Raw genomic sequence first — 27,496 nt, forward strand, 5'->3', positions numbered from 1 at the left:
AACTCCCATGAACAAAAACAATATCTATTCCTCTAACAATTTTCCATGTTAGAATACAAAGTATTAAGACGTGGATTAGCTCTTTACAAAGGTAAAATTATCTTGAATACAGCTAGTTTATGTTAGTTATTGAATTATCCAATAAACTTATAAGTTTTATTAGTTATTGAATTATCCAATAAACTTATAAGTTTTATTAGTTATTGAATTATCCAATAAAGTTGAATTACCCAATTATCCAATATTTTATTTATGCATTTAATAATGTAAACTGTAATGCTTTCTATAATTCTTCATTTACATGAATATATTTATGTGAAAGTATGTTATATGCAAAAATATTTTATGGTTTTTCACAACAGCGTATGCAAAAAACGAAATTGTTTTCCCTAACGTCTTTTAAGATTATATATGAAATTAATATGCAAGGGTATGGAACATGTCTTGTTGAGAATATGGAGAGGTATTTGGAAAGGTATATTTATGGGAAAGTAACGCCGAACTAGCATGAAGCCTTAGTATTCCATTGCTTTCAAACATTCTATAATTAATATTAAAATGCACAATTGCCTTCTTATGGATTTTACTTTAATGGGATAAGTCATATGATAAGGAAACAAAATTTATGTCTTTTGCGTTTATGACGACACAGTTCATTAAAAGTATTTTAAAATCTTATAAAATGTATGTCATTTTATTAATGTAACGATAAAAATGCAGAAGGTAATATCGTCTATTAAAAGAAATGTATCTAAAATCAAACCGAAATAGAGATGCATATAAAAAGGAAAATTGAGCCATTTAAGGCAAAGAGCTTGGATGAAGATAAAGAAATTGTACGGTTATATGCAAATTATCATTGAAAGAATAAGTATATATCTATATATATGTTCACATTTTGCGACAAATCATCATCATTAAATGAATATCATCAAAAATAATGGCACTCGTTTTTATTTGAAAAGCAATAATCACATGAATCTTCATATCAATCAAATTTTCTTTAAACGCAGAAAATTTGTAAAAACTTTTTATTTTATATATTTGTAAGAATCAGATACGTATGAAAATAAAATATAAATTCAGAATCAAATTTGCATTCAGAAGATTATAGCTTTTTCTCCGAATCTCTGTGCTATGTGTAACGGGTAAAAGAAAAAGGAATGAATTTGAAGAGTATTTCGTATTCAATAAAAATAACAATAAGAAATTCATTTTTTTTCCTTTCAAGGAGAGAAAATTTGTTTTCAAACTTATACTTTAGGTTATACTTGCTTCTTTGGCAGTTTTTCTCCAAACTTTTTCATTTCCCTTCGTGCATAATACAATACAAAATTGGTCACATTGGAATTGTTTGGGTTTCACAACAGATTTCGGGAAACGTTTTATTCAAAACCCTGAGAAGTGATATGCATAAACTTTTAGAAATTTATGTTTTTAAAAGTGAAGGAATTTCTTTCTACCAATCCATACTTTTTTCTTATTTGTGTAACCGGTTTCGGAAACAAAAGTTTATATTTTGCAAAATGTATTTCTCTTTTGAATTTATATTCATTTTTAATGAAAGAAGACCTGTCAATAAGCTACATATTGTTATACATTCATTTGCCCATTGCACTTTCTGCTAGTGCCTTTAATAGGATAACTATAGCTATGCTATTTCATTTCGTATAATTTTCGTAAAAATAACGTGCGTAAAATATGATAAAGGGTCAATAATATCATCAGCTTTTTTTATTCGCAAAAATAACGTGCAAAAAATACGAGTAGCACACCCTAATTTCACCAAAATTATACGTGTATTTTTGGAGACATGCTACTTGGGCAGTATTACTAAAATATCTATACACGTGTAATTAAAACATACCACATTTAAATTTACATTATGTTATTTTTTAATTATTTATTTCTTTTTATACATACTGTAGCAAGCTTACATATTTTCTTGAAGTGTCTCTTAAATATTTTAAAGTATCTAAATTTCAAATTTCATAAGTAAAAATCCTGTTAAAATGTATTCTATTGCATCAATTATAGAAATATGTATGGCATTTAATTTTAAAAGATAACTTTCTTTTGTTTATTTAAATTTAAATTAAAATATTCATAAATGTTTACTTAAAGATAGTTATATAGAAATAATTTAGAAATCGACGTCTGAAATCATGCTGATTAGAAATTCCGTTTTATATTTATAAATTGATAAATATAATGGCAAAATAGGAAAGATTTCAAAATTAATAAAATTATGTACATTTTCGTCCTTCATTACTGTTGGAGTATATCAGCTTGTGCGAATATAAAACCATTGTATTTCTTAATGACCCTGTAACCCGGAACAATTCGCATTCATCTCGTAAGCTAGAAAGTTACTTTTACAGATTTCGGAAAGTGATTGAAATATTTATATACTAGCAGCTTCGCTGCCAACCTTCGTCTGACTTTTAAATGTACCGGAAAAATGGCTGAAGGGAACACCAAACGTTAAATTTAAAAACTGCGTAGAATTTTACTCTGCAGAACAAATTTATATAAAAAAAAGTTATTACGTATAACAAGATTACAATGAAATAAGCAATATCCCTTAAAACAAATATTAATTATCGTAATAAATAAATTAACCAACTTCCCTTTGAAAAATCTTAAGAACTCAAATCGTATAAAGGAGGTTAAGAACTCTGTTTCCTAAAAAAATCACTCAAAACTTTTCAATATCTTAAAGACAACTGAAATGAGCAATAAATAACATAAAAGAATACAAAATAGAAAAAAAAAAATCTGAAAAGGAAAGTATAATTAATGATATTTTATCTTATATTTTCAAGAGAAAAAAAAAATTATAATGAAATAAGCTATATCCCTTAATACAAATATTAATTTCCTAATAAAAATATCGCTAATCTTTGGAATATGGTAACAGGTAGTTTGGCGACATTTTGGTAAGGCGATAAAGGTTACTAGATAGGACTTTAGCAGTGTACATGGATAAAGTCAAGAGTGTGCGCAATGCCATTTTTGTGCAATTCTGGGATGTTTTTTTTTAAGTGAAAATAGGTCGACGTGTACATTGATACCGTGTATGTGCAATTCTTAAAAACACGGCAAGCAGTGGGCGATTCTGCACTTTCTCCCAATTTCGCACCTAATCTTCGTCATGATTAAGCACTTTTGTTCCATAAAAGTTCGAGCATAAACGTAATTCGGCTAGCAGATTGTTAGAAAAAAATGTTGAGTTAAAAAAAAAAAAATGCCTTTACTTCGTAAAAACAAAATGGCGTCAAAAAAAAAAAAAAAAAAACTAGCAGGTTGCTGTAGCAGGGTTGGTCGCCAAAGTTTCGCCAAAAAATAGCCAAGAAAATAGCCACCATAATCCGAAGATTAACCAGAAAAATTAACCAACTTTCCGTTGAAGAAAAAGAATCATGCAAAACTTTTCAACATCTTACAAATAGTGAAATAAGCAAAAAATAACATGAAAGAAACTTAAAAAACAAAAAATTCCACTCAGAATTTTACTCTGCAGGTGAGAAGTGTACTCGGAAGCTTCATTTAAAAATAATTTGAAAAATGCAAAATATTATCATTTTTCCAAAATTCTTTTTGTAAAAGCAGTCGCAAGGATGAAAGTTTAACGTGTCCAAAAATCAAAGAAAATAAACTGTACATTTTTAAAAATAAACTTTTTTAGAAAAATCCCGTTGAAAAGTTGTTAAGCTCACTTTGTTAAATAAATTCGTATTTAATCGATTTATTGAAACACGGAATTTATTTTAAGTTCGTAAAATAGCTAAGTGCCTACGTTTCATGGCGATGTGAAAATGGAGTATGTAGAGTAAAATCTCGCTTTCTTAAAGCCCATTATGTCTCAAAATGACGCTATTTCGTCACAAAACATAAAATAAAAAAGATTATAATTCGAATTTCGAAAAAATCGCCTCGAGGTGCACTGGCTCTTGTCTAGATGCACCCTATGTACCAAATTTCATAATCGTGGGTCTGTTAGCTTATGCGCAGCGCGAACGAAACACACACACGCTGACACATATACAGACTCTTTCTTTTATTATATGCAGAGACGAATAAATTTCTCCTCTTAAATCAGTGATAAATTTTTAACACTTTTTTCTTATAATATGTTTTTCAAGAATTTCTTTCCTGAATTTTATTAACTATGGAAAACATGATAAAGTTTTTAATGCAAGATTTTTTTTAAAGATTTTGTAAGGTTTATCGTTAAGTTTTTAACAGTTATTTTAAGTTAAGCTCCTTTTTGACCATTTCAAATTTCAGTTTACAATTTCCTAGCAGAGTGTGTTTTTGGAATCGCGTTTAATGCAAATGAGTAATAGTAATATTCAAGTCGAAGTTCCCCTGACTTCGAGAGAGAGCCTTAGAAGTTCTGACTAGCTCGCGTTTGCCTCTTGACCATATCTCTCTAAGTTGTTACTACGCTTGGTTGTATTAGGAGCCCTTGATAGGCTTCGCTAGCTACTTCGATATATAAAGGGCCAACTAATTAGAATTGCGATAGCTTCGGCTATATCTCTAGCTAAGTTTTTATTTCTTACTTTTGAGTTCAAGCCCAAGTGGAGGCTTAGCTGTACGCCCTGAGAAAGGGACCAGCTGTTCATTCTTATTTTGAACAATAAAGGGTAACTAACACTTCTTGAGTTTAAGTTTTTGTTACTGAACGTAAGCAATTATTCGCTTAGCTCTTCACTAGGTTCCTCCACACTCATTTTAGTGTTAGATAAAAGGGTGGAACCCTACAATTGTTTTCAAAAGATTAATTATCTAATGTTCTTATGAATTCTATGCGCAAATATGATTATTAAGACAAGCAAAGAACATTATAGTAAAGACATAAAAAGGATAAATATCAACATTTTACTTATGCATTTTATAAAAATTTTAATGACCCTTTATTATTAGCAAATAAATTGTTCTGTACTCTGCTTTCAATAGATATATGAATAAGTGACTTCATTGCTCAGACTTTGTCAACGACAGGGGCAATCTTGCTCCCCTTGGCGCGATGAATTTCGTGGTCTTGTCTTGATGTCAGTGTCAGGTGAATGAGATAAGTCACAACACAATACAACACATATGCATTCGTGCGGTATCATTAAAAGTCCTATTATTATCAGTTTGAAAACGTAATAGGTAGCTTTATTAAATGGACATTATAGTAACTTGAATAATATTTGACTAGGCTATTTGAATATGGCAAAGCTTGGAAGACTTTCTGTCTAAATGAATGATGCCTTCGTGGAGGACTTTTTTTTGGAGAACTGACTCAGATTTACAATAAAAATAGGGAAATCCACGAAAACCAATCACACAGCAAGTCTGTTCTCCAAGGAAACAGCACAGTTAACAAAACTGCAACTATAACAAAGTGAAAGGAAGACGATTTTTGTTACAACGCCGTTAGTAAGAGGCGACAACACAACAGCCTACTGAATCCAGTGTTAGTAAAAAGGCCATAAACCAGGTGGCTCTTGCAACCATTTCCTGTCTTTGTTACACTAACTGTATCAGGAGCTACCAGCTAAATAAGGCTTTTAACAACTTAAAAAATACTCCTTTTTCCTGATTAAAATATACATGAGTACAAAAAAAAAAAAAAAAAAAAAAAAAACTAGAATAATGAAATAAAAAAAAACTTAAACATTAATATTAAGACACAAGAACACGCCGAATAAATACTAATTCGGAAGTCAAACAACAAAAATAAGCGTTAATTTTAAAAATTCGCGACACAACATTATTTCTCTGAAATATTCCTATTTAAGAGACTGTGAGACAACAAAGTGCAGATTTAATTTCCAGTACTGTTGCAAACTAATTAACGGATATCTATATATCTGTATTATTAAATTATGTAGGATTGTATTTATGCCGCCAAATTTTGAATAGAAGTATTTCTCCACTTGAACATGTGCACCTCGAGGCCCGAATTTCGAATTTTTTTTTTCCATTTATTTCGTATTTGTGTAAAACTTTCGATTTATGAGTCAGCCATTTGAAAGATTTTTGTTGCCAGTCTGCTAGAAGTAAGATCATGTTTCAAATTTAATCAGAAAACTTAGCTATAGAAAAGAAGTATTCAACCCCTCGGCAAAACGCAACGTATTAGTTTTTATCACTGAATCAACAAATTCAGCGATTTAAAAGAATTGTGTTGCCAATACTCAAATTAAAATATTTTCATCTTCTATGAGGCAGTGTGGTGTTTTCAGCAAACTTGTTTAATTTTTCTCTCAAATTTACTATGTTGCTCAATAAAAAATTAAGCTATTAAATGCAGATTCATTTTAATTGTTATTAATTACTAGGAACTCTCTGGAATTATGTTCGTTAGATTCATTAAAATCATTGTAAATGTATCTTCCTTTTGATGTTAATAATAGCTATTTTAGGCATCCAAATATTTAAAGTCTAATATAAGAGATTGCTTGAGATATTTTTATTAACAGATAATGGGCCACATAGCATTTTCTCTGAATGTAATCTAGAAAATGGAGCTCACCCTCAGATCTCAAATTGATGAAATAAATAAAGAGTGCTTTTAATACTATGCTTCTGTCTCTATATATCAAACTTTAGAAATGACATACACCGACAGGGTTTTAAAATATTTTTTTTCATAAAATCATAATATGTAAAAGCTGCTTGTAATTCACTCAAGGACCTATCATTAAAATCGCATAAACGAGAAAGACGCATAGTAGACCGTCCAGTTTGACACATCTACTTTAATTGTGACACATCTACTTCTGAATTTTATTGCTGATACCACACTACACAGCTACACTCCTAGACGGTATAGTGATTAGGACAGGCTACTGTAGTACCGAAAGGGCATTGTTTCGAATACCGGAGAAGGCATGGGTGTTTGTGAATGTATAATGTCTTTGCGGCATGGAGACCCTCTAAATATATGACGAGCCGAAAGTCCTCTCCTGTGGTTTGGTGGAAGGGGAGAGCCTGGAATCCCCCCCGGGGTCTTTTTCCTCAAAATTGGGGTGGAAGTAAAAGTTCAACCTCTTTAGGGCTCTGGCAACCATTCTTAAATTATATTCATGGACAAGCTAATAACAACATATCCATTTTAAAAATCTTAAAAGTTCAAAAGGTATGGTACTTAATTTTAAAATGAAATCCATTCTACCTTAGGAAGGTTTTAACATAGATGCGGATTTTAGTTTTATCTAATGTAAAAGCAATTTTCAGGTGTTTCTTGATGCCCATTAAGTATGAGCTTTAAGCAAAGCAATAAGAGCGCAAAAGTTACACAATAGTAAAGTTAAAATATGTGTACACATGACATAGGAAAGAAGTATGGCCCATCACAAAAGTTACTGGTCATGGCACTTAAATTTGATCTCTTCTAATTTTTCGAGAATCATCCCTCCAACCATCATCCAGATTCAAATCTTTGTCATGCGATAGCCCATTCCTTTCCCCTGTGATCTAATGTAAAATTTTTAATTACTACACAAAGAAAGAAATGACTTAAGAAATTGTTTAAACAGCGAAAAGAAACGGCGATGACTATGTCAGGTATAAATGATGTGCAACGGAAGATGTGCTTCTTGTAAATGAAATATTTTACTATTAACATAAAAATGAATGTACCTGGAAAGATATGAAATGGTTTCAAAATATCAAAGGTGTGTAAAAGAAAAATAATATAAGCAATGATTTTCTTTTTTTTATATATGAAGGTTTTTATAAAATGATGCCATTTTTATAAATTATGTTAACTTCAGCATTTTTGCAATCAATAGAATCTATTATAGCATATGCTAATAGAATATCGGATGTATTACAGGATATGCCTTCTGCCCAATAACTTCAATTTGTATTAACCCAAATGGCATTACCCAAGAAGGCCTATTAGTGACAAAACGGAATATTGCTTTGAATCACTATAAAAGTTTGAATCACTTTTCAGATTGCTGCTACCAAATATTATCCGTCTGTATTATATATAAATAAATTAAATAATAAAAAAAAATTTGCATGAATGTATGTATGTTTCTCGCATTGGGGGGGGGGGGAGAAAACAACGTAGACTAAAGGCATCATATTTTGAATGACGTAGCCCTCCATCCAAATATAAGAACCTGGAAAACGAATTTGAAATGTGTTTTATTGTTCATTTCATATTTTGTGAAACTTTAACCAATATTTGATTAAAAAATTCAACAATTTCAAAGCGAGCAGTGTCAAAACTGCAGAGAAAAAGAAATTCTAAAGATATGTTGTTTTTAAATATTTTCAGCCCAAAGCGGGGTTATCACAAATGATCTGGAAACATGTATGTGTCTGTAAATGAAAAAAAAGCAAAAGAACTCCCGTTTAAACATAATATAAAATCTAAAAATTTTTCAGTTTGTTTTTTTGTGTTTCTTTTTTTATTACTTTAAATTATCAGATAAATTCTAACACTTTTCATTACTTATATGCAATTCATATTGCGTCAGATAAAAGTGTAACTTTACGTGCATTTAATTGCCAATGCGAGTAGTTATATTTTTGTATGATTTTTTAAATGCATTTAATACCCATTTTATATATAATTAACAGTTATTATATAAATTGCAGAATTTGAATGTATGTGTTTACTTTAACAGGTAGCCTGGATAAAAATGGACACTCAGACTTTGCTCACTATTCACAAGCGTGTAATTACACGTGATAAAAGAATAAAAGTAACTAACAATAATTTACAATGGAATCTGCATATCAAAGAAGTAGATGTAAATGACAAAGGTTATTACATGTGTCAAATCAACACAGAGCCCATGGTCAGTCAGCTAGGATATCTTGATGTATTAGGTGAGTAATCCTCATTTATGTTTTCGTTTACTGTAATTTGATTTTTAATTACTCTTTTAGTGATGATTACTATGTCTATGCATTTAAAATAACTGTGTTATAAATTTAACTCTTCCTTGTTTCCATTTCTATAAATTATACTTATATAAATAGATTGAATGCGAGATTAATTAGTTTTAAACTACTCATATAAAATTTGATCTACTGAAGTTTATTACAGAATGTAAAGTAAAATTTTTGCGAAATACAGACACTTCATTTGGTATATACACTGTTTTAGCATGATTAAGTTTCTTAGTTATTGAAGCAGATAATTTAAGATTCCATAGTAACTAGATTTTATCCATACGTATACTACGGAAAGCATCATTTTAACATCATTCACTTCTAATGAAAAAAGCCGAACATTTTTACTTCCTTGTGAGAAGTAAAGGAACTATTGTAATCACAAAAAAATTCGGGTAAACTATTTCAACGAAAATATCCAATTTGTCCGCTCTCAATTCCATTTGAAAGACGTTCTTCAGTTATCTGTACGTACGGACAGAAAGAGGTCTCTTTTTCCCAAAACGAATTGTGAAATGGATTTAAAATGAATTCAGAAGAGATAAGAGATTTTTCCGTGACGTCTGTACGAACGTATGAATGTATCACCATAACTCAAAAGTGAGTAGCCTCAGAACGTTCAAATTATGTACATGAGAGTGCTATAACAAGTAGATGCGTATATAACAAGTAGATGCGTTTGCATCCGAATGAATCCAATCTTACATCCATACAAGCGAACGAAGAAAGGTATGGCAACACTATGAACGCTGCGTTCACGGGACATATATCTGCTTTTTCTAATATAAGTTCATTAAACTCTTAGGTATAAATGGTTTTGCGAGAAGTACTCTAATGACATTTTAATAATTAAGATACAATAACACGCCGAATAAATACTAATTCAGAAGTCAAACAACAAAAATCAGAGTTATATTTACAAAATTTTCACAGGACTAGTTTCGATGGTTTTACCGAACCATCATCTTCAGCTGCAAAACCGCAAATGAACAAGATAGGAAATAATGATAAGATAAGAAAGCCTGGACAAGAATAAGCAAGCGGCGCCATCTGTTGGTGAAACCAGAACTGAAATATAATTTCTTTAATGGCCGAAGGCAAATTTGGATTGGAATTAGGATCGTTAACTAGAACAGAAAGATTTTTATGAATGTGAAATGCCTCTGGAAAATCCAGTTCTCCAATGGAAGACGTTTTCTGAATAATTTTGGCAGCAGAAAAATTGAAAGTGTGATTTTCGGACCAACAATGTTGAGCAACAGAAGACTTCTGTATTTCCTTTTTTCTAACATATGCCTCATGTTCCTTGAAGCGAAATTTTTATGCTCTCTTAGTTCGGCCAATGTAAATTAAACCACACTGGCAAGGAATCATATAAATACCCGAGGAATTCATATCCGGAATGGCGTCCTTGAGTATGGAACTCTGAATTTTATTGATGGGAGAATAAACAACCCGAAAGTTAAATTTCTGCCAAAATACGTGCAACTTTATAGCTAATTGATGGAAAGAAGGGAATGACAACAGAATTTTTATAATCTCCTAAAACAAGAGTGTGCCTTTTAGTGTGTTGAGATGAGAATTTTTTAACTGCTTGATTAATAATGTTGGGTGAAAAGACTCTGTCAATAGCTATTGCTTTTAAATAATTTAGTTCTTCATCAAGGGCTAGTTTGGAGGAGCAAACTTGAAGGGCACGGAAAAAATAGGAATAAAATCGTTTAAGTTCCACTAAGCCTAACGAAGCCGCCATTTGTTTACATTTGAAACTTAGGAGCAGAAAAGCACCATCTTCAGTGCCTTTTTGCCGAGTGGGACCAAACGTTTTGTGCACCGAAAAAAAACCCTGTCTTTCTGTCTAATTTGAATTATTTTTAATTATGTTTCTAAAAATTGTTTTTTAACGGTTTTTAAGGTTAATTCGTGTTTTAGGTTTTTCTGCATTTTTACAATTTTTTATGAAGACGTTTTGAGATTCTATGTAATTTTCCTTGCTGGGAAGTGAGAACTGAATTGATTGAATGAGAAATATATCTCTTAAGAAATTCGAGGAGAAAAGTTTACATCAAATGCAGCAAAAATGTGCATAATTTAACCCTTTGCGGCACAGTGTGTCCGGTCTGCACACACCTAAAAATTTACTTCTGTACGCCAGAAAAATTGAATGAAAAAGGATTTATCGGTTACATTTATAGGTTATATTTATACAGAATCGGTATAAATATAACCTATAAATATACGTTACTCTGAACCTTCTTTATTTATAGTAGATGGCAGCTCAACACAAACCAGTCCGTATATTTTAGCCATGTTTAGTTTTTTAAGACCCTCATTTTTCAAAGAAAACTTCCAGATTTTTTAAGGGTGTAAAAGGAATTGTTTGAAAAGAAATTTCTATGTTATTTTTTTGACTGTATGCTAATCTTATTCTATATTAGTTTTAAATTGTTACCTTGATATCTTCCCTAAAATCAAACGGCGAACGCTAGGTTTGCCCAGGCCGGGCTCACCGATCATCTAGGACAACTGAGAGTCTATATTCTTTGTTTCTCCGCATCTCATCGGTCAGTTCATTGACAACAATGCTCGTTTCAGCACTCTTTTCGAAGCTCTATTCAATCAGTTTGTCACGTTGGGCACACCCACAGAATTAAAACGATAAATGCTATCTTCAAAAAAAAATTTACTTGTGTACTCCTCTAGGCCTAATTAGACTGCCTACCCCCCTTTTTTTTTTTTTTTTATAAAAACTCCGACTTTAAAAGGTAGCGTGCCGGAAAGGGTTAACAGACCGTACATGGAAGTCATGTGATGCCCAGATCAGATTTTTTTTTTTTTTTTTTTTGTGTGTGTGTGTGTTGAGTACGTAACGTACTTGATGAAATTTTATTAAAATCAATGTTGCTTTTAAAATGAAATATCTTTTACGTAGCATGTTATTAGTAAATATTTCTCAACAGTAAGATCCCTCTAAATTATTGATTTATTACTTTGTGACATTACAATAGCCTTCATTTCTGTATTATGCTTTAACCATATGTTCACTCATTCTCATAAATTTGCTGATGATGAAATAACGTAGAATGTAAACATGTTTACTGAACTATACCGATTCTGTAAGTAATCAACTCTCGCTGTTAAGTTTTAAATGAAGCTATACGTAAACGTTTAATTAGAATATGTAAAGCTCGGTAAAAACTATAAGGAATTGTAGCAGGTAATCTTACTTTCACTGAAATTTTATGTAAAAAGTAAAATGCTTAAAATATGTTATCCGTTTCCAAGCATGTGATTTGAATTTTCATTATTTTATCTAAAACTAAAATCAAGGTTTCTTCACTTCGGATCCCTCTAGGATATGAAATGTGATGAGATATGTAGCTTTGAACATTTACAAAGGATTTAAGTCATATAGTGCAAATAACATAAAAAATCAGATTAAGTTGAAAAAAAAAATCACATATTGCTTTCAGATCTATGCAAAACAATCCATTAAATAATTAGATACATTTAGTAAATAATCATTCTTTCTGTTTTAAATATTGGGTAAGTGAAAACGTTCTACCCGTTTTCATTACCCATAATGAAGAGCAAATAAACGCAAAATGAACACTACCTATTATTGTGCATAATCCTCATTTTTATCTATGACCTCTTGCCATATTTCTGGTAGGAGATGTATCCCACGTCGGTAAAATTCTAGCGGTTTCGAGTCAAAAAATTCTTGATGACAGTTTTCACAGAATCAAGATTATCAAAGATTTTCTGACTGAAGGAATTGTTTAACGCACGAAATAGGTGATAGTCAGTTGGTGCCAAGTCAGGAGACTAGGGAGAATAGAGTAAAACCTCCCAACCGAAACCGAGTAACTTTTGCCGAGTGATGATAGCTGCATATGGTCTGGCGTTATCTTGATGAAGGATAACACCGCGACATTTAACGAGACCTGGCCGCTTTGTTACGAAATTTGAATGCAACCTGTCTAACTGTAGACAGATGAAGGCAGCAGTGATGGTTTGGTTAAGTGGTAGGACCTCCCAGTGAATTATTCCCTGCAAATCCCACCACACGCTCAATAACACCTTCTTGGGGTGAAGTTCGGCTTTCGAAGTTGATGCAGGCGGATCAGAAGGTTGACACACACTCCTATGGAGTTTTATGTTACGGTACATAACCCACTTCTCATTTCCTGTCACAATTCGTGTCAAGAATGGACATTTTTTTGTACCAGGAAAGCAGGGAAACACAGGTGGCGATTCGGTCATCCCGTTCATTAGCTGTCAGGTTATGTGGAACCCAATGATTCAACTTTCTCGTAAAACCCAACTTAACCAGCTGTCTCTCGACCATTCTCCGGTGTACGTTGTAGGTCTCCGTTAATTCTTGCACGGTTGGATTCGGGTTGTTCCTTATTAGCTTGGTCAATATTGTTTTCTCCAATGTGTGATGGCCGTCCACTCCTAGCCTGATCTTGGCAGCTTCTGTCTCTTTCTCTAAATTTACGAAACCATCGACGACATGTGCTTTCGTCTACTGCATTCTCCCCGTAAACTTCACAAACATTGCGACATGCTGCGGCTGCCGTACTCTTTTTATCGAACTCGTATAACAAATATTGTCTTATATGATCCTTCTCGCTTTCCATGTTACACCTTCTGAGATTATTTTGAGATGATTAACTAGATCAAGATCATCCTTTTCATAATCTAGGTTACAATTACATATAAGTTTTAGCCTATAGTTCAAATAAGGCCGGAGGCCGCTCACTTTTAATTAAATTCAGTTAGGGTGCTGTAGCACCGCGCCCGCAGGCGATAATGAAGAGTTGGTAAGTGATACGAGGAAGATATTCTTAATAGTTGAATTAATTCACAGTAAAACATATCAGTAAAAAGTCTAAAAAATTATGCTTAGGTGCTGGAGCAGTTTATCATACCGAGGAACTTATTCGACTAAGAATGAGCATGGATACGTGAGAGTAGCTAAAGTACATGTGACTGAGAGTCGCAATCTGATTGGTCGAACATACAAAAGTAGTAATTCAAGAAGTAGATGATTAACTATGCGATACACGATGCATTTATATGTGAGGCATACACACGTTTGATTGGCTGACGATTTTTGCGATTACAATGTCATGTGTGACGTCAGTTCCCTTTGCATATCCCAAAACGGGTAGAACTTTTGCACTCATCCAAAACTTCCCTAAACAGTGTCCATTTGATGGTTCAAAATGATGTTTCTGAGGATAATGTAATGTTTTGTTCACCTGCACGCCTGTGCGAGAATTTGCCAAAGTTTGACATAATGGATAAATAGATCTAATATTGTATGGTAGCCAAGAAGATTAGATCGTACAACCAGTGCAGTCCTATTAATTATGATATTCATAGTATTTGCTCTATCGGTTGCAGATATCAATGCAGTTGCCTCATAATATTTTATTCTATTGAAGAAAAGAATTTAGGAAATTTAAATATTTCCTTCTAAGTAATACGTGTTCGTAGAGATTTGCATAACAGAAAATACTCCAGTTATGTATGTTCGTGCTGGTAATTAACAGTGAGAATTAATATTTTGACTGAAGCTGCATTGGTATATTCATCCATTTCTAAAGATAGTTTGCATTATTTTAGTTGAAAAGTAAGTTCAATCATTAGTTTGGCTACTAAATCCCCGATTTCCTGAGCTATCGTGTCATTCACAAGTGGGAACTACATTATTTCGCTTGCTGTTACTTTTCATCTAGCATACATTTCACTATCTCTACAGAAGAAAGTTTAAAAAGATTTCCCGCGACTGAGTAGGCCTCCAACAGCGTCGAGCTATCTGATAGCTGACTAAATAAGAAGATTCACTTCCTTTCTCATTAACTATTTTTATTTTTTGAATAATAAACCTTTATCATTATATGAGTTCGTAAGTTTCGAATAAATAAGTGAAGATATTTATCATGAACAGATTTCAAATGGCGACGTATTTTAGCTAGAGCCATAAAGCTATTTGGCAGCACTTTGCTGCATAGTAAGTAACACACTGAGTATTAACATTATTTTTCATGAATCCCAAACATATAAATTTTATCATACTTCTTATTTTTTTTAGTAACTGCTCTGGTTTGATTATTTGTAGAAACATAAACTCACCTAACTTCTTTGAATCGATTTAATTTTTATCGCTCACATTATTATCATCACTATATTTAGCAAAAAAAGCTAGTTCTTGAGTCCGAAGTAGAAGAACCAAGTTTTGCAGTAGAACGCTTTCTTAAACCGCCTCTCCATCCTGCAACTATGTATCAAAACTTACGGTGGGATTTACCTTTTCAACGCTGAATAAAATTTAAATAGCTACTTAATTTGATAACATTATTAACGCGAAATGTAAACCCAAAACTAAAACAAAAAACCCAAAACCAAAGTATTTATACAATTTCGAGGTTTTAAAACTTCAGTCACAAAGCAAACAGACAGTGGATCATGTGGTACCTAATAAATAACGGTAATTCACGATGCGAATTTCAACATCTGCTGCGGATTACATGATAGGATAGTCTTTCAGTTGGAACGTGCACGCGATAGAGCGTAGCCGCGATTTCGATAATTCTTGTATCTCTGTGTGTAGTCTAAAAATAAATGTTTATCTGTTATCCTGATTTGATGTCCCTATAATTTATATTATGGCCTTGACATATTGTGTTTTATTCTGATCTTCTGAAATAGTATGTGCGGTGCGATGTTATAAGAGTAAAGTTAATCAATAAGCATAGACTTAAAATAAATGAATAAGAAAAAAATGAAAATTTCAGTCAATTTATATAAAATAAGACGCACATTTACAAGTGGCTGTTATACCCCGCTACTCACAGGGACATGGACAGGGAAAAGTGGACGGAACACCAGAACTTCGTCAGTGACTTTTACAGGTGTTGCTCCGCCGCACTACTGTACCCTGCTGGGCTTTCAGTTGTCCTGCATCGGATGCTAGCCTACCAAGACATTTACATAGTAATTTTACATTAATACTAGACTTACGTATTGAATATACAATTACAAAGACACAGTATACAATTATTACAAAGAAATTAACCTATTAACAAAAGTTGGATTATGGCAGATTAATATAACATAATTACTTCGAACATACATACACACTTTCATTATACATTGTACTTCATACAAACAATATATTTACATTAGTATATCTAGTTACATCGAATTACAATAAACACCTTTTTAAGGAACTAATTGGGGAAGATTTTTTTGTGTGTGCATCTGATTATACTTAGTTGAATTACTAAGGCGAATTATCTTATTAATACATTTCCTTTCATTTTTAACTTGTTACACACAACTGCATCAGCACTGAAGTCTTACATTATTAGTTTTGTAAATTAATGTATCATAAATACAGAAAATATACATTAGAAAATCACATAATACTTACATTTACACTAATATATCTAATAGAGTCGTATATTATTTATATTATTTTTTAATTAGTGATTTAATTATTACAAGATTTTTCCCCCTTATCTCCTAACACAGTCCAAATTCTTAATGTAACTATTTTATAAAAACTATTCATACCATATTTAGCCTGTTTCAGACATTTGCAATATTTCTGAAATCTTGCATTATTTTTGCAAGTTGTGGAATAAAAGGTATTTATACAGATGTGATAGCATCTTGACATATGTCTTCTCTTTTATATGCGAAAAGTTTCTTCATAATCAAGGAAACCTTTTGTTGTAATTGAGGGATCGTTAGCATGCATTTAATGTACTCAGGCGTAATTTGTAAGGCGTAACTTCCTTTGCAGTGTAACTCTTTTGTGAGCTGACACTTGAAAATATAGTGTTTTGTGTCTCCCTTACGCACTTGTCTGAATCTCTCAAATTTCGTGCAAAGTAGTACGTGGGGAAAGGACCATGTCCAGATAAGAATATGTTGATGAAGAAGTTATAAGAGATTGGATCATATGTGGGTTTCTTGTAGAAGTTGAAAAGCCTGGAGAGAGAGATAGGTCTTGAGCTGCATTCTTAGCAAGCACATCTGCCCTTTCATTTTGGGCTTGTCCAGCATACGCTTCTACCCACTTTATTTTTATAGATGTTCTGTTGTTCTGTGGTAATAAATCGTAGATATCTTGATGAGACCATAGAATAGCGTGTTTTATGGCTGAAAGCTCAGCTTGGAAAACGCTGTTGTTGTTCTTTAGGTGTCCTTTCCATTCTGTTGTTTCTTGTTCTGAGAGGAGTGCAAAGAACGCGCATCCTACTTTTTCGTTTAACTTTGACCCATCTGTGTACACGACTGGAAATGAAGGTACACTGAGGGTGTCTTCTTTTGTAGATATTCTGAGTTTTGCATGTACTACAGGGTGACTTAGGTAAGGATTTCGTGGCTGTTCAAAATCAAGGGGGCACAGGTTTTGATCTTCTACCTCTATGTTTTTCTTGACTCGGCTACTCACAGTAACTTTTCCATTCAAGTACACGTGATTCCTGTGTATATCTAAAATTGGGGATTCCCCATGCGCAGCGATCGTTAAAGAAATGAGCCGAGGAATCTTTGATATAAGGATTCCGGGGCATTTCCCAGGTTGGACGCTGTAAAATACCTCAGACCGTAACGATGGCGCCATGACAACTTGCGCGTCCCATTTGCATCGACTATCCAAAATAGTAAGTGGAATATTAGCTTTTATTGTTTACTATTTTAATTTTGTAAAGATGTTAATTTTTGTTGCTTTGTTTAAGTTAATTTCTTGAATGTTATGAAAAAAGCACGTAAATTTAGTGGAATCTTTGACACATCTTAAACTTTGCTCCACGGAATCCTTAGGTTTCATGGAGCACAGTTTAAGAAACACTGCACTAGGAGCTCTATCTAAAAATTTGGAATAAATTTTACTCCTGGTACTCATTGCTCACTAGTTTAGCCTGTTCGTCGTCCGTAACGCGTCTAGCGCGTTCAAGTGAAACTTCCGCAGGGTGGCCGTAACGCGCCTGAAGCGTTCTTCTACATTTTAAAACTTTTAAATGTGTAAAACGCTTTCTAACTGTTTACTTGTTTGAGTTTTCCTTTTTGTTTGTTCTAATATCTCCTAGAGGGTAGCACTAATCAAAAATTTTATTTCTAATTAAATTTGCCCCGGGTTTTATGAATATTCGCTCCATTTTACATAAGATACAAGACAGTGAGAGCAGGCTTCAACGTCTACTCAGCAGAAAATGAGAAAAAATGAGGTTGTGAATTGGAAAGACAAGAAGGCTATACGTTTGATGAGTGTAGTCCATAATAACTCGCTGATTAATGTTGGAACACGGAAAAGAACTGTAAAAAAACCAATAATTGTAAACGATTGTAAACAACAAAATGGGAGGAGTGGACCGCCTGGATGAGATGTTATCAAATCCTGTTGTTAGAAATAAGCAGAGGTATTATTATTTTTCCATTATGCTTTATTTCCTTATAATTTTACTTAATATTCATTGACATTCATCACTACGAAGTCATGTATCGAAAGTTATGATGTATAGAGAAAACAACATTACACGCTACGAAAAACAGACGGCCGCTGGGGGGGATTTCCCCGGACAGGAGAGGACGGCGAAAGGGTTAATACGCTGTTCGAGTTATTAGACAATCAAAGAATGCAACGATCATATGAATGTATCTAACTCCAGACAATTAGTAGACACTTTTTGTGACTATACTACTTTAAAAAAAAACTTAACATGGACTAATATCTCGCCTATAGGAAATCATGTGATCGAGTATGTACTATTATGACACTGCGTCTAGCTTGTGTGACTACAACATTTATTTGATGTTATATTTACGTTTATCAGTGGCAAACAAGTTGAACCGATTAACGCTTTAGCACATTTTGAATCAGACATTGTGGTTACTCGGTTGTCTTTGAACCATTGCCATTATTTAAAGCAGCTGGCAACTTTAGCACTAAGTTTATCTTACAAACTTACTGAGAACTTGAAAATCGCACTCTCGTGAAAAATGTCTTAGTTTTAACACCTCATAATAAATTAACTTGATATTTGAAAATAAATGCCTGGAATCCTTAGGTTTCATGGAGTTGAGGGTAGTGGTTTTTTGATCCACTACCCTCAACTTTTCTGTGGTGCCTGGTAGATAATAGACTTCTTTTCCGCAGGATGACATTATTCTGTTTGTTGTCACGTGTTAACTTAAGTCAGAAGTCCTCCTACTAGGGGTTGAGTTGATAACTCAAAATCTGAAGGTGCAATGGCTCACCAATTTTAATAAAATTTTAATTAAAATTAAACCAATTAATTTTTATTATCATACAAAACAATCATTAGTATTTAAACTCTTGCTTTCTGCAATTATTGCATGCAGAATAATAATTATTCTGCATAATATATTAAAATATTATGATATTATTTTAATATCATAATATTTGATGTGTATGATATTAAAATTTCAAATTGTATAACATTGAAATATGATCAAGAATTGTGTTCAAAGTTTTTTAATGTAAATAACATTATTCACATGGATGAGGAATTTCTTGCTTAAAACCATGTTTACAGTACGCAGATATCTTTGATAAAATGTGTTTATATTTATCAAACAAACCCCTTTTTAGTTCAAAATTATTAACCGCTTTCTTCAATAATGAATTATCAAATTATCATCATTTGTATGAATCTTATTGGTATTAAATTCCATTATAAAATACTTCTTGGAACTTTTTGCTCGTTCTGAGATATGGCAGCTAGAGATTTGCTCCAGATAGTCGAATCTAGAGCTGGGCAGCGTATCATTTTTATATTTTTATAAGCTATTAAAATATCTTTCGGTGCTTTTTCCAAACTGGAAATAAAATGCGAAAGTATTTTGATTGAAAATGTGACTTTAATTTCATCATACGACAATTTAAGATAAACGTTTGAATGTCTGGTTTATACTTACTCAAGTAAACTAAAGTGTAGTTATGTCCTTTACTTCTGATTGCTTTCTCGATTAATGTTGGAGAAAGTAGAAAACTGTAATGTAAAATAACTGTAATTTAAAAAACTGCGCATAAAAACAAATTGAAATTTACTCATGAAAGCAAAATTTTTATGCTCTTAGACCTTATCTATTAAATTATAACTTACATTGTAAGGATCTTAAGTTTTACTAACGTTTATTTTATTTTAAATCTTTACTATCACTTCTTAGTTTCTACTTCCGGCCAGAATTATAAGCGTGAAGGTATTTATGCAAAGTTTGTCTGGCGAACGCCAAGTATTTAAGTTGTGGCTTTTTGCCAAGCGAGAGAAAAGAGGCAGTGAGTCGAAGCAGGCCGCTTACCTTAGAAGTTACGCAGTTGCTGGTTGCCTTCCAGGCCAGAGGTTTTAATCCTCTTGATAAATTTTAAACGTATTGTAGTGTTCACAGTTCTCTGTACTACATACGCTTCCTGTTAATATAAGGCCAATCTTCCACGTTTATTATTCCACGTTATTTAAGTTAAATTAGAGTTTAGTTTTATTTTTATACTTTTACGTTTTGACCCCAAGTAGCGGGTCGGTGTATTCCGAAGTACGGAAGTCATTGTAAATAGAGAAAAATAAAGGGTTTTGTATACCCTTCTTGTGTATCCTATTTACTTCCCACAGTTTTGAACATAGCTTTAGTAAGCTCTCTGTTCCGATTCAGGTCCTTGCATGATCCCGAAGAAGGTTAGAAGGAACATTGATCCTGATAGTGGCGCCCAACGAAGAAGAATAACCATGGCCGAGTTTCAAGAAGAACCTGTGCTGCCTGCAGAAACGGCTCAGAATCCAGAAATGCCAGCTGCCGCCCTGGAAGGATTTGGTTACATCGTCTAGACCATGCGCGCTTCGATGAAACCAGAAGCAACATTTAATGGAAACTCACCGGCAACCAGTTTTTTGGAAAAATTGGATGACCACTTCATGCTCTACCCCGTGCACGAGTTTCAAAAAGTTACCTTAGCTACCAGCGCTTTGAGGGGCCAAGCGCTTAACTGGTTCAAATGTATAGGCAGAAGTCTCTTGGGTCAAGCAGGAAGTCCCACCTATACTTACGAAAATTTCAAGACTGCCATACTAAAAGCCTTCCCTGTTGTAAGGGATCGTGCGAAATTAGAAACGGAACTTTTCAGTATATATCAACAAAGAATCGAAAACCTCTCAAGCTTTATTTTAAGAAAAATTCACGTCTTCAAACTCTTGTATGGAAACCGTCCGGATCCTGAAATAATTCAAGTGATCTTGCCGAGGTTACTGCCCCAAGTGCAAGACTTTATTGAATTAAGAAATCCGACTACACTGGGAAAGTTATTTGAGCTAGCAATCCAGTTTGAAAGTAGAAGAACGGCGGACGTCGAAAGAAGACGCCAAAATCAACAGCGAAACCAATTTGGTACGCCAAGATTACAGCAAACTCAAGCACACGGCCACGGAGGCAAAGCGAATCAGTGGGCAAGGAAACCCGAGCATTCAAAAACAGCCGGTGAACGTCGACAGTTCAATAGCAACTCAGGAAAAAAGTCTCAAGGTCAGTGGAAAAAGAAGGAAAGCATGGAAACAAAAAAGGATTTAAACTAAAACGGATTTCTGCTGACGGGAGAGTGCGGAAATCCGAAGGCAACGAAAACCCCTCTTCCTTCAAGTTAAATACAGTAATGGTGAAAAATTTGACTCTTCCGAAGATTGAAGTGTTGGTGAATAATATCCCAGCCACCGCACTCCTGGATGCAGGCGCGCAGTGTTCCTGTGTGGCAGAAGATTTTTTAGGAAGTATTTTCGCAAATACCGCATATATAATTCGGATAATACGACAGTGTTAGCGGCGCAAGGAGAAAAATGTAAGTGCATAGGTAAAGTACCGTTGTATATCCGTATCAAGGAAGAACAAGTAAAGGTGATGTTTTTTATAGTAAAGAATCTGCAAGCACATATAATCTTAGGAATAGATTTTGTTTCAGACGCACAAGCAACACTGAATTTTAATGAAGCGTCCCTTAAGCTGACAATGAAACCAGTTCGTGCAGAAAAGGCTGAACCGCCGATGGTAAATCTTGACCAACTACCTAAGGACGAGCAAGGAAGAATCCGACAAGTGGTAAGTGAATTTGCTTCGTTATTTAGTGATATTCCAGGATTTACTCAGGTTACTAACCATAGTATTGACACCGGACATTCAATGCCAGTTCGTTAAAAACCATACCGGTATGATAAGAATAAGGAAAAAATTATAGAATGGCATATTACCGATATGCTACGTAAAAAGATCATAACGCCCATCTCAAGTAGTTATGCTAGCCCGGTGGTGTTATGTAAGAAAAATAATGACTATCCTTTGACGCATCCAAAAAGGTGGAGTTTCGCTATTGATTATAGTAAATTAAACTCCATAACTAAATATCCGGTATATCCGTTACCGATCATTGAAGAAATTCTAAGGAACATAAAATCAATTAAATTTATGACGACTTTAGACTTAACGACTGGTTATTTTCAAATAGGGGTTAGGCCTGAGGACGTGCCTAAGACTGCTTTTATAACCAAGTCTGGCACTTATGCATTTTTGCGTATGCCGTTTGGCCTTTCAGGGGCCCCGGCAACATTTCAGCGATGCATCGACATTGTGTTAAGACCTGTTCTTGGAAAGTTCACATTTATCTATTTAGACGATTATTACTAGTATTACGATTATTATCATTATTACTAGTGACAATCTCGACCAACATGTACAGGATTTAAGACAGGTGTTTTCTTTATTAAATGAGGCCGGTCTAAAAGTTAATGTCGAAAAGTGCAAATTTGTAGCCCCTGAATTAAAATATTTAGGTTACAAGATATCTCAGAAAGGAATAGAGACAGACGAATCAAAAATAATCGCTGTACAAAAGTATCCGACTCTAAACACGGCAAAGAAGCTCTCTTCTTTTCTAGGACTTTGTTCATATTATAGGTCCTTTATAAAAGATTTTGAAGCTATCGCTGAGCCATTGTTAAAATTAAAAAGGAAAAAGGCAAGATTCTCGTGGACGGCCGAAGACAATAGTGCTTTCGAAAAATTAAAACAAGCATTAACGCAAGCCCCTGTGTTGAAATTTCCTGAAAAGGATGAGAATTTAGAAATTTCAGCGGATGTTTCGGATTAGGCGGTAGGAGCGGTACTTTCGCAAAATCAGCAGTCCGTGGCATTTTTTAGCCGAACTTTAAATCAAACACAAAGAAACTATTCCGCGACCGAGAGAGAGGCACTTGCAGTTCTGTTAGCAGTGCAAAAGTTCCGAGTCTATTTTGGAAAGGCGCCGATAACAGTGTACTCTGATCATGCGGCGGTAACTAGATTGTACTCGGGGAAAAATTTATCCCCAAGGTTAATAAGATGGGCACTCAAGCTGCAAGAATATAATCTGGTAATCAAGCATACCCCCGGAAAGAAAAATATCGTAGCAGATGCCCTATCATGAATTAAAATAGATGAACAAGGTAATACCGTAAAGGTGTCAATGCTCACAGCATGTACAATAAATTCCCGAGAAACTAATAACCGAACTGGGTAAGGATCCTGAGTTTGGAAGCATTTATGAGTATTTGAAGGATCCTGAAAATTTTAGCCACCAAGATATTGTGGCGATAAGAAATAGGGCGGCCCATTACGAACTAATAGATGGTCTATTATTCTATACAAAAACTACGAATTCCAACAACGAATTTCGACCTGTTATCCCAGCTAGTCTTAGATTAACAGCATGTACAGCAGTCTTAGATCACAGCATGTACAATAAATTCCCGAGAAACTGTAATAACCGAACTGGGTAAGGATCCTGAGTGTTACCCAGGACCTGAGTCTTACCAAGGAACAGCAGTCTTAGATCACAGCATGTACAATAAATTCACGAGAAACTGTAATAACCGAACTGGGTAAGGATCCTGAGTTTGGAAACATTTATGAGTATTTAAAGGATCCTGAAAATTTTAGCCACCAAGATATTGTGGCGATAAGAAATAGGGCGGCGCATTACGAACTAATAGATGGTCTATTATTTTATACAAAAACTACAAATTCCAACAACGAATTTCGACCTGTTATCCCAGCTAGTCTTAGATTAAATATCCTGCAGGAGTTACATGACAGCCCTTTAGCTTCTCCTGCTGGTATTCGAAAAACTATCCAATGCGTACGCGAGGCAGTCTATTTTCCTGAACTGCAAAAGTTAACAAGGGCGTATGTCCAGTCCCGCCCAACATGTCAAGCAGTTAATTATATTAATTTCCGCCCGGCCGGGTTTCTAAATAGTATTAAATCCGAATTTCTAAATGAAATAATTGGCATCGATTTATTGGGCCCTTTCCCAAAAAGTCAGTTAAATAAAAGTCGCTATCTCCTTGTTATGGTTGATCATTTTAGTAAATGGACCGAAATTGTTCCCTTAAAACGAGCCTCCGCGAAATTAGTTACTGATTCTATTTTAAATAAATATATTTTAAAATACGGGGCGCCCCTAAAAGTTATATCGGATAATGGTCCTCAATTTCTAAGTAATATATTTGAAGACATGTGCCAAAAACTGGGCATACGTCATTTAAAAATGGTCCCGTATCGGCCGCAATCAAATATAGCGAAACGAGTCAATAGAAATATAGTGAAAATTATCCGTAGTTATATTAAAAATTTTCATAAAAGCTGGGATAACTATGTCAATAAATTTGCTTTCGCCCTTAGAACCGCAAAACATGATGCAACGGGCAAAACTCCTGCTGAGTTATTTCTAGGCAGAAAGATTATAACGCCGTTAGAGAAATTATTTTATGTGCAACAAAGAGCCCCAGAATTTAAAATGGGTGCTATAGAAAAACTAATAAAAGAAGCAAAAAAGTATACGGAAGTAGCACAAAGAAAACAGAAGCTCTATTATGATTTGAAACGACGGGGAATAACTTATAAAGTAGGGGATGAAGTTTTAAAAATTAAGCATTCACTTTCTTCAGCACCAGAAGATAAAACTGCGAAATTTTTTCCACGATTTGAAGGACCATATGTTATAGAAAAAATAACTCACGCTGTAGTAGTGTTAAAAGCCAGAAAGGGTGAAACATGCTCCGCAAACATTGATCAAATCAAACCCTACTTCGATCGTAATAAAACGCAAATATTTTCAGATCTTTTGCAGGATCCAGCACGGCAGACACCGCAGGCACAAGCTCCAGAGGTGGAAAAACGACAAGTACAAGGGCAAGCCATTAAGAGGCAGGAGAAAGTGAAAAGAAAATTTCCCCGCGGAAAAATTGAAGGTAGCAAGAAAAAGAAGCTGTTCCACCGTCCAGAAAAGAGAGTTCACGAACACCCCCAGAATGAAGAAGGGAGAAGGACGACGTATGTGAAGAGAACCAGGAGAAATGGCAACTATAACCCGGCTCTAAAACGGAAGATCTACTCATCCGACAGGACTCTCAGCAAATGTCGCCGAACTGCGGAAGGGCCATCAACGGCGGAGGAAAAGTTACAAGGAAAATTTGAGCGGCCAGCAACGAGGTCCAAGCAGGAACACGAAAGAATTTTCCCGGTTCCGCCAAGACCAGCTGCCATCAAACGGCCAAGACCACAAGCAGAGGAGAAAAAGAAGGTATTGAAGGGTGACCGAACTGGTGAAAAAAGGAAGCTTCCAGAGGAAGGCACTGAAGGGCGAGCCCGTACAAGAAGGAGGATAAATCAAACAACTATCTGCAATACCTTTAGGGACTGGGCCCCGAAAAGGATGTTCGAATATCACAAAGATAAGTAAAATTGTATGTTACTTTGCAAACTTAAGTTAATCTTTCATTCTTACTGCAAGTGGCAGATTTCAAGAAGTTTTACCTCATGCTAGGTCTACCTTTATCGCCAAAAGGGCGAGAAATGAGTTGTTACCGATTTTGGTATTATGTTTTTCAATTACTCGCGCGTAAAACTAAAGTTGATGTATAATAGCGCTGTGTAAAGACTTAAATATTGTAAAAAGTTATTTTATAAATTTTATTTAAAACATTCTAGCAAGAAGGAAGTTTTAGTAGGAAAGACTTTTTTGAAATGTAGTATTTCAATGTAGAAAGAATTGGCACTTGCTTTGAAAAGAATAGAAGTTAACAATGTACTACTAATGTATGTTTTCAAATGTGTAAAATTAACGGCATGTTGATATGTTCTTATATACAATGTGAACTATTATTTTAAATGTTAAGAAATACCGTGATATGGTAAAAGTGAATGTTAAAATTTTTTTTTATTCCTGTGACTGTAAAAAGACTAAATCATGGTGAATATGTGTTAAAGGTTGAATGATGTAGTTAGGCTCTCTGACGCTACACTTCAGAGTTAGACACTTTCAAAATAGTACCTCAGGGTTTAGAGTTGAAATTAGGGTGTGTTACGAGGTCTTGGCATGTTGAATTTTAACACGTTAGTGTTTTGATTGTAGGAGGAAGTGTGGAACACGTAAACAGAAACACATTCGTGTTTGGTGTTCTTTTACAACACATGTCAGAGAGCACGGGAAGAGATAATTAAAATAGTCATGAATGAAATAAGAATGTTAAGAGAAGTATAATTATACATGTTACTTGCCATTTCATTGTGTAACATTTCATTAAACTAGTTTTCCTTCCAGATCTCTGGAAGGAACCAGATTTGAATAAGAGCTCCTGTTTAGATGCAGTACAGGTGAAAAAAATTGTGTATCCTGGGAGCTGCTATTGTAAAAACAAATTTCTAGTTTCTAGCGAAAAATATTTGTAAAAGATTGGCCTCGCGTTAGATTATAGAGCTAAATGTTTTCAACAAGGTCGTTTTAGACCTCAGTTTCAAACTAATTAACTCTGGCGGTAAGTATGTAAGGATCTTAAGTTTTACTAACGTTTATTTTATTTTAAATCTTTACTATCACTTCTTAGTTTCTACTTCCGGCCAGAATTATAAGCGTGAAGGTATTTATGCAAAGTTTGTCTGGCGAACGCCAAGTATTTAAGTTGTGGCTTTTTGCCAAGCGAGAGAGAGGAAGCAGTGAGTCGAAGCAGGCCGATTACCTTAGAAGTTACGCAGTTACTGGTTGACTTCCAGGCCAGAGGTTTTAATCCTCTTGATAAATTTTAAACGTATTGTAGTGTTCACAGTTCTCTGTACTACATACGCTTCCTGTTAATATAAGGCCAATCTTCCACGTTTATTATTCTAAAGTTAATTTAGAGTTTAGTTTTATTTTTATACTTTTACGTTTTGACCCCAAGTAGCGGGTCGGTGTATTCCGAAGTACGGAAGTCATTGTAAATAGAGAAAAATAAAGGGTTTTGTATACCCTTCTTTTGTATCCTGTTTACTTCCCACAGTTTTGAACATAGCTTTAGTAAGCTCTCTGTTCCGAGTCAGGTCCTTGCATGTTCCCGAAGAAGGTTAGAAGGAACATTGATCCTGATAACATGACAACTTTTAAAATCGTGGAAAAAATTCAGTAAATGAAAGAATTGTGTAATTAATTTAAACATGGAAAATCTAGTGTAAGATTTTACAGTTTGCTTTTATTTATATAAATACG

At 34.0% G+C, this 27,496-nt stretch overlaps 1 protein-coding gene across 1 annotated transcript in view; it reads left to right on the forward strand.

The window, feature by feature from the left end:
* Positions 1–27,496, forward strand: part of LOC118200687 (lachesin-like) — a 232,236-nt gene that overhangs the window by 72,690 nt on the left and 132,050 nt on the right. Inside the window, exon 3 of the mRNA XM_085810219.1 lies at positions 8,643–8,847. Within this exon, the coding sequence (XP_085666345.1) occupies positions 8,643–8,847 (205 nt within the window). The remainder of the gene's footprint in view (positions 1–8,642; positions 8,848–27,496) is intronic.

This window comes from Stegodyphus dumicola, chromosome 2 (assembly GCF_044657685.1).
Source record: "Stegodyphus dumicola isolate Sdum_Otavi_A_Nest chromosome 2, ASM4465768v1".
NCBI classification, from domain to species: Eukaryota; Metazoa; Arthropoda; class Arachnida; order Araneae; family Eresidae; genus Stegodyphus; species Stegodyphus dumicola.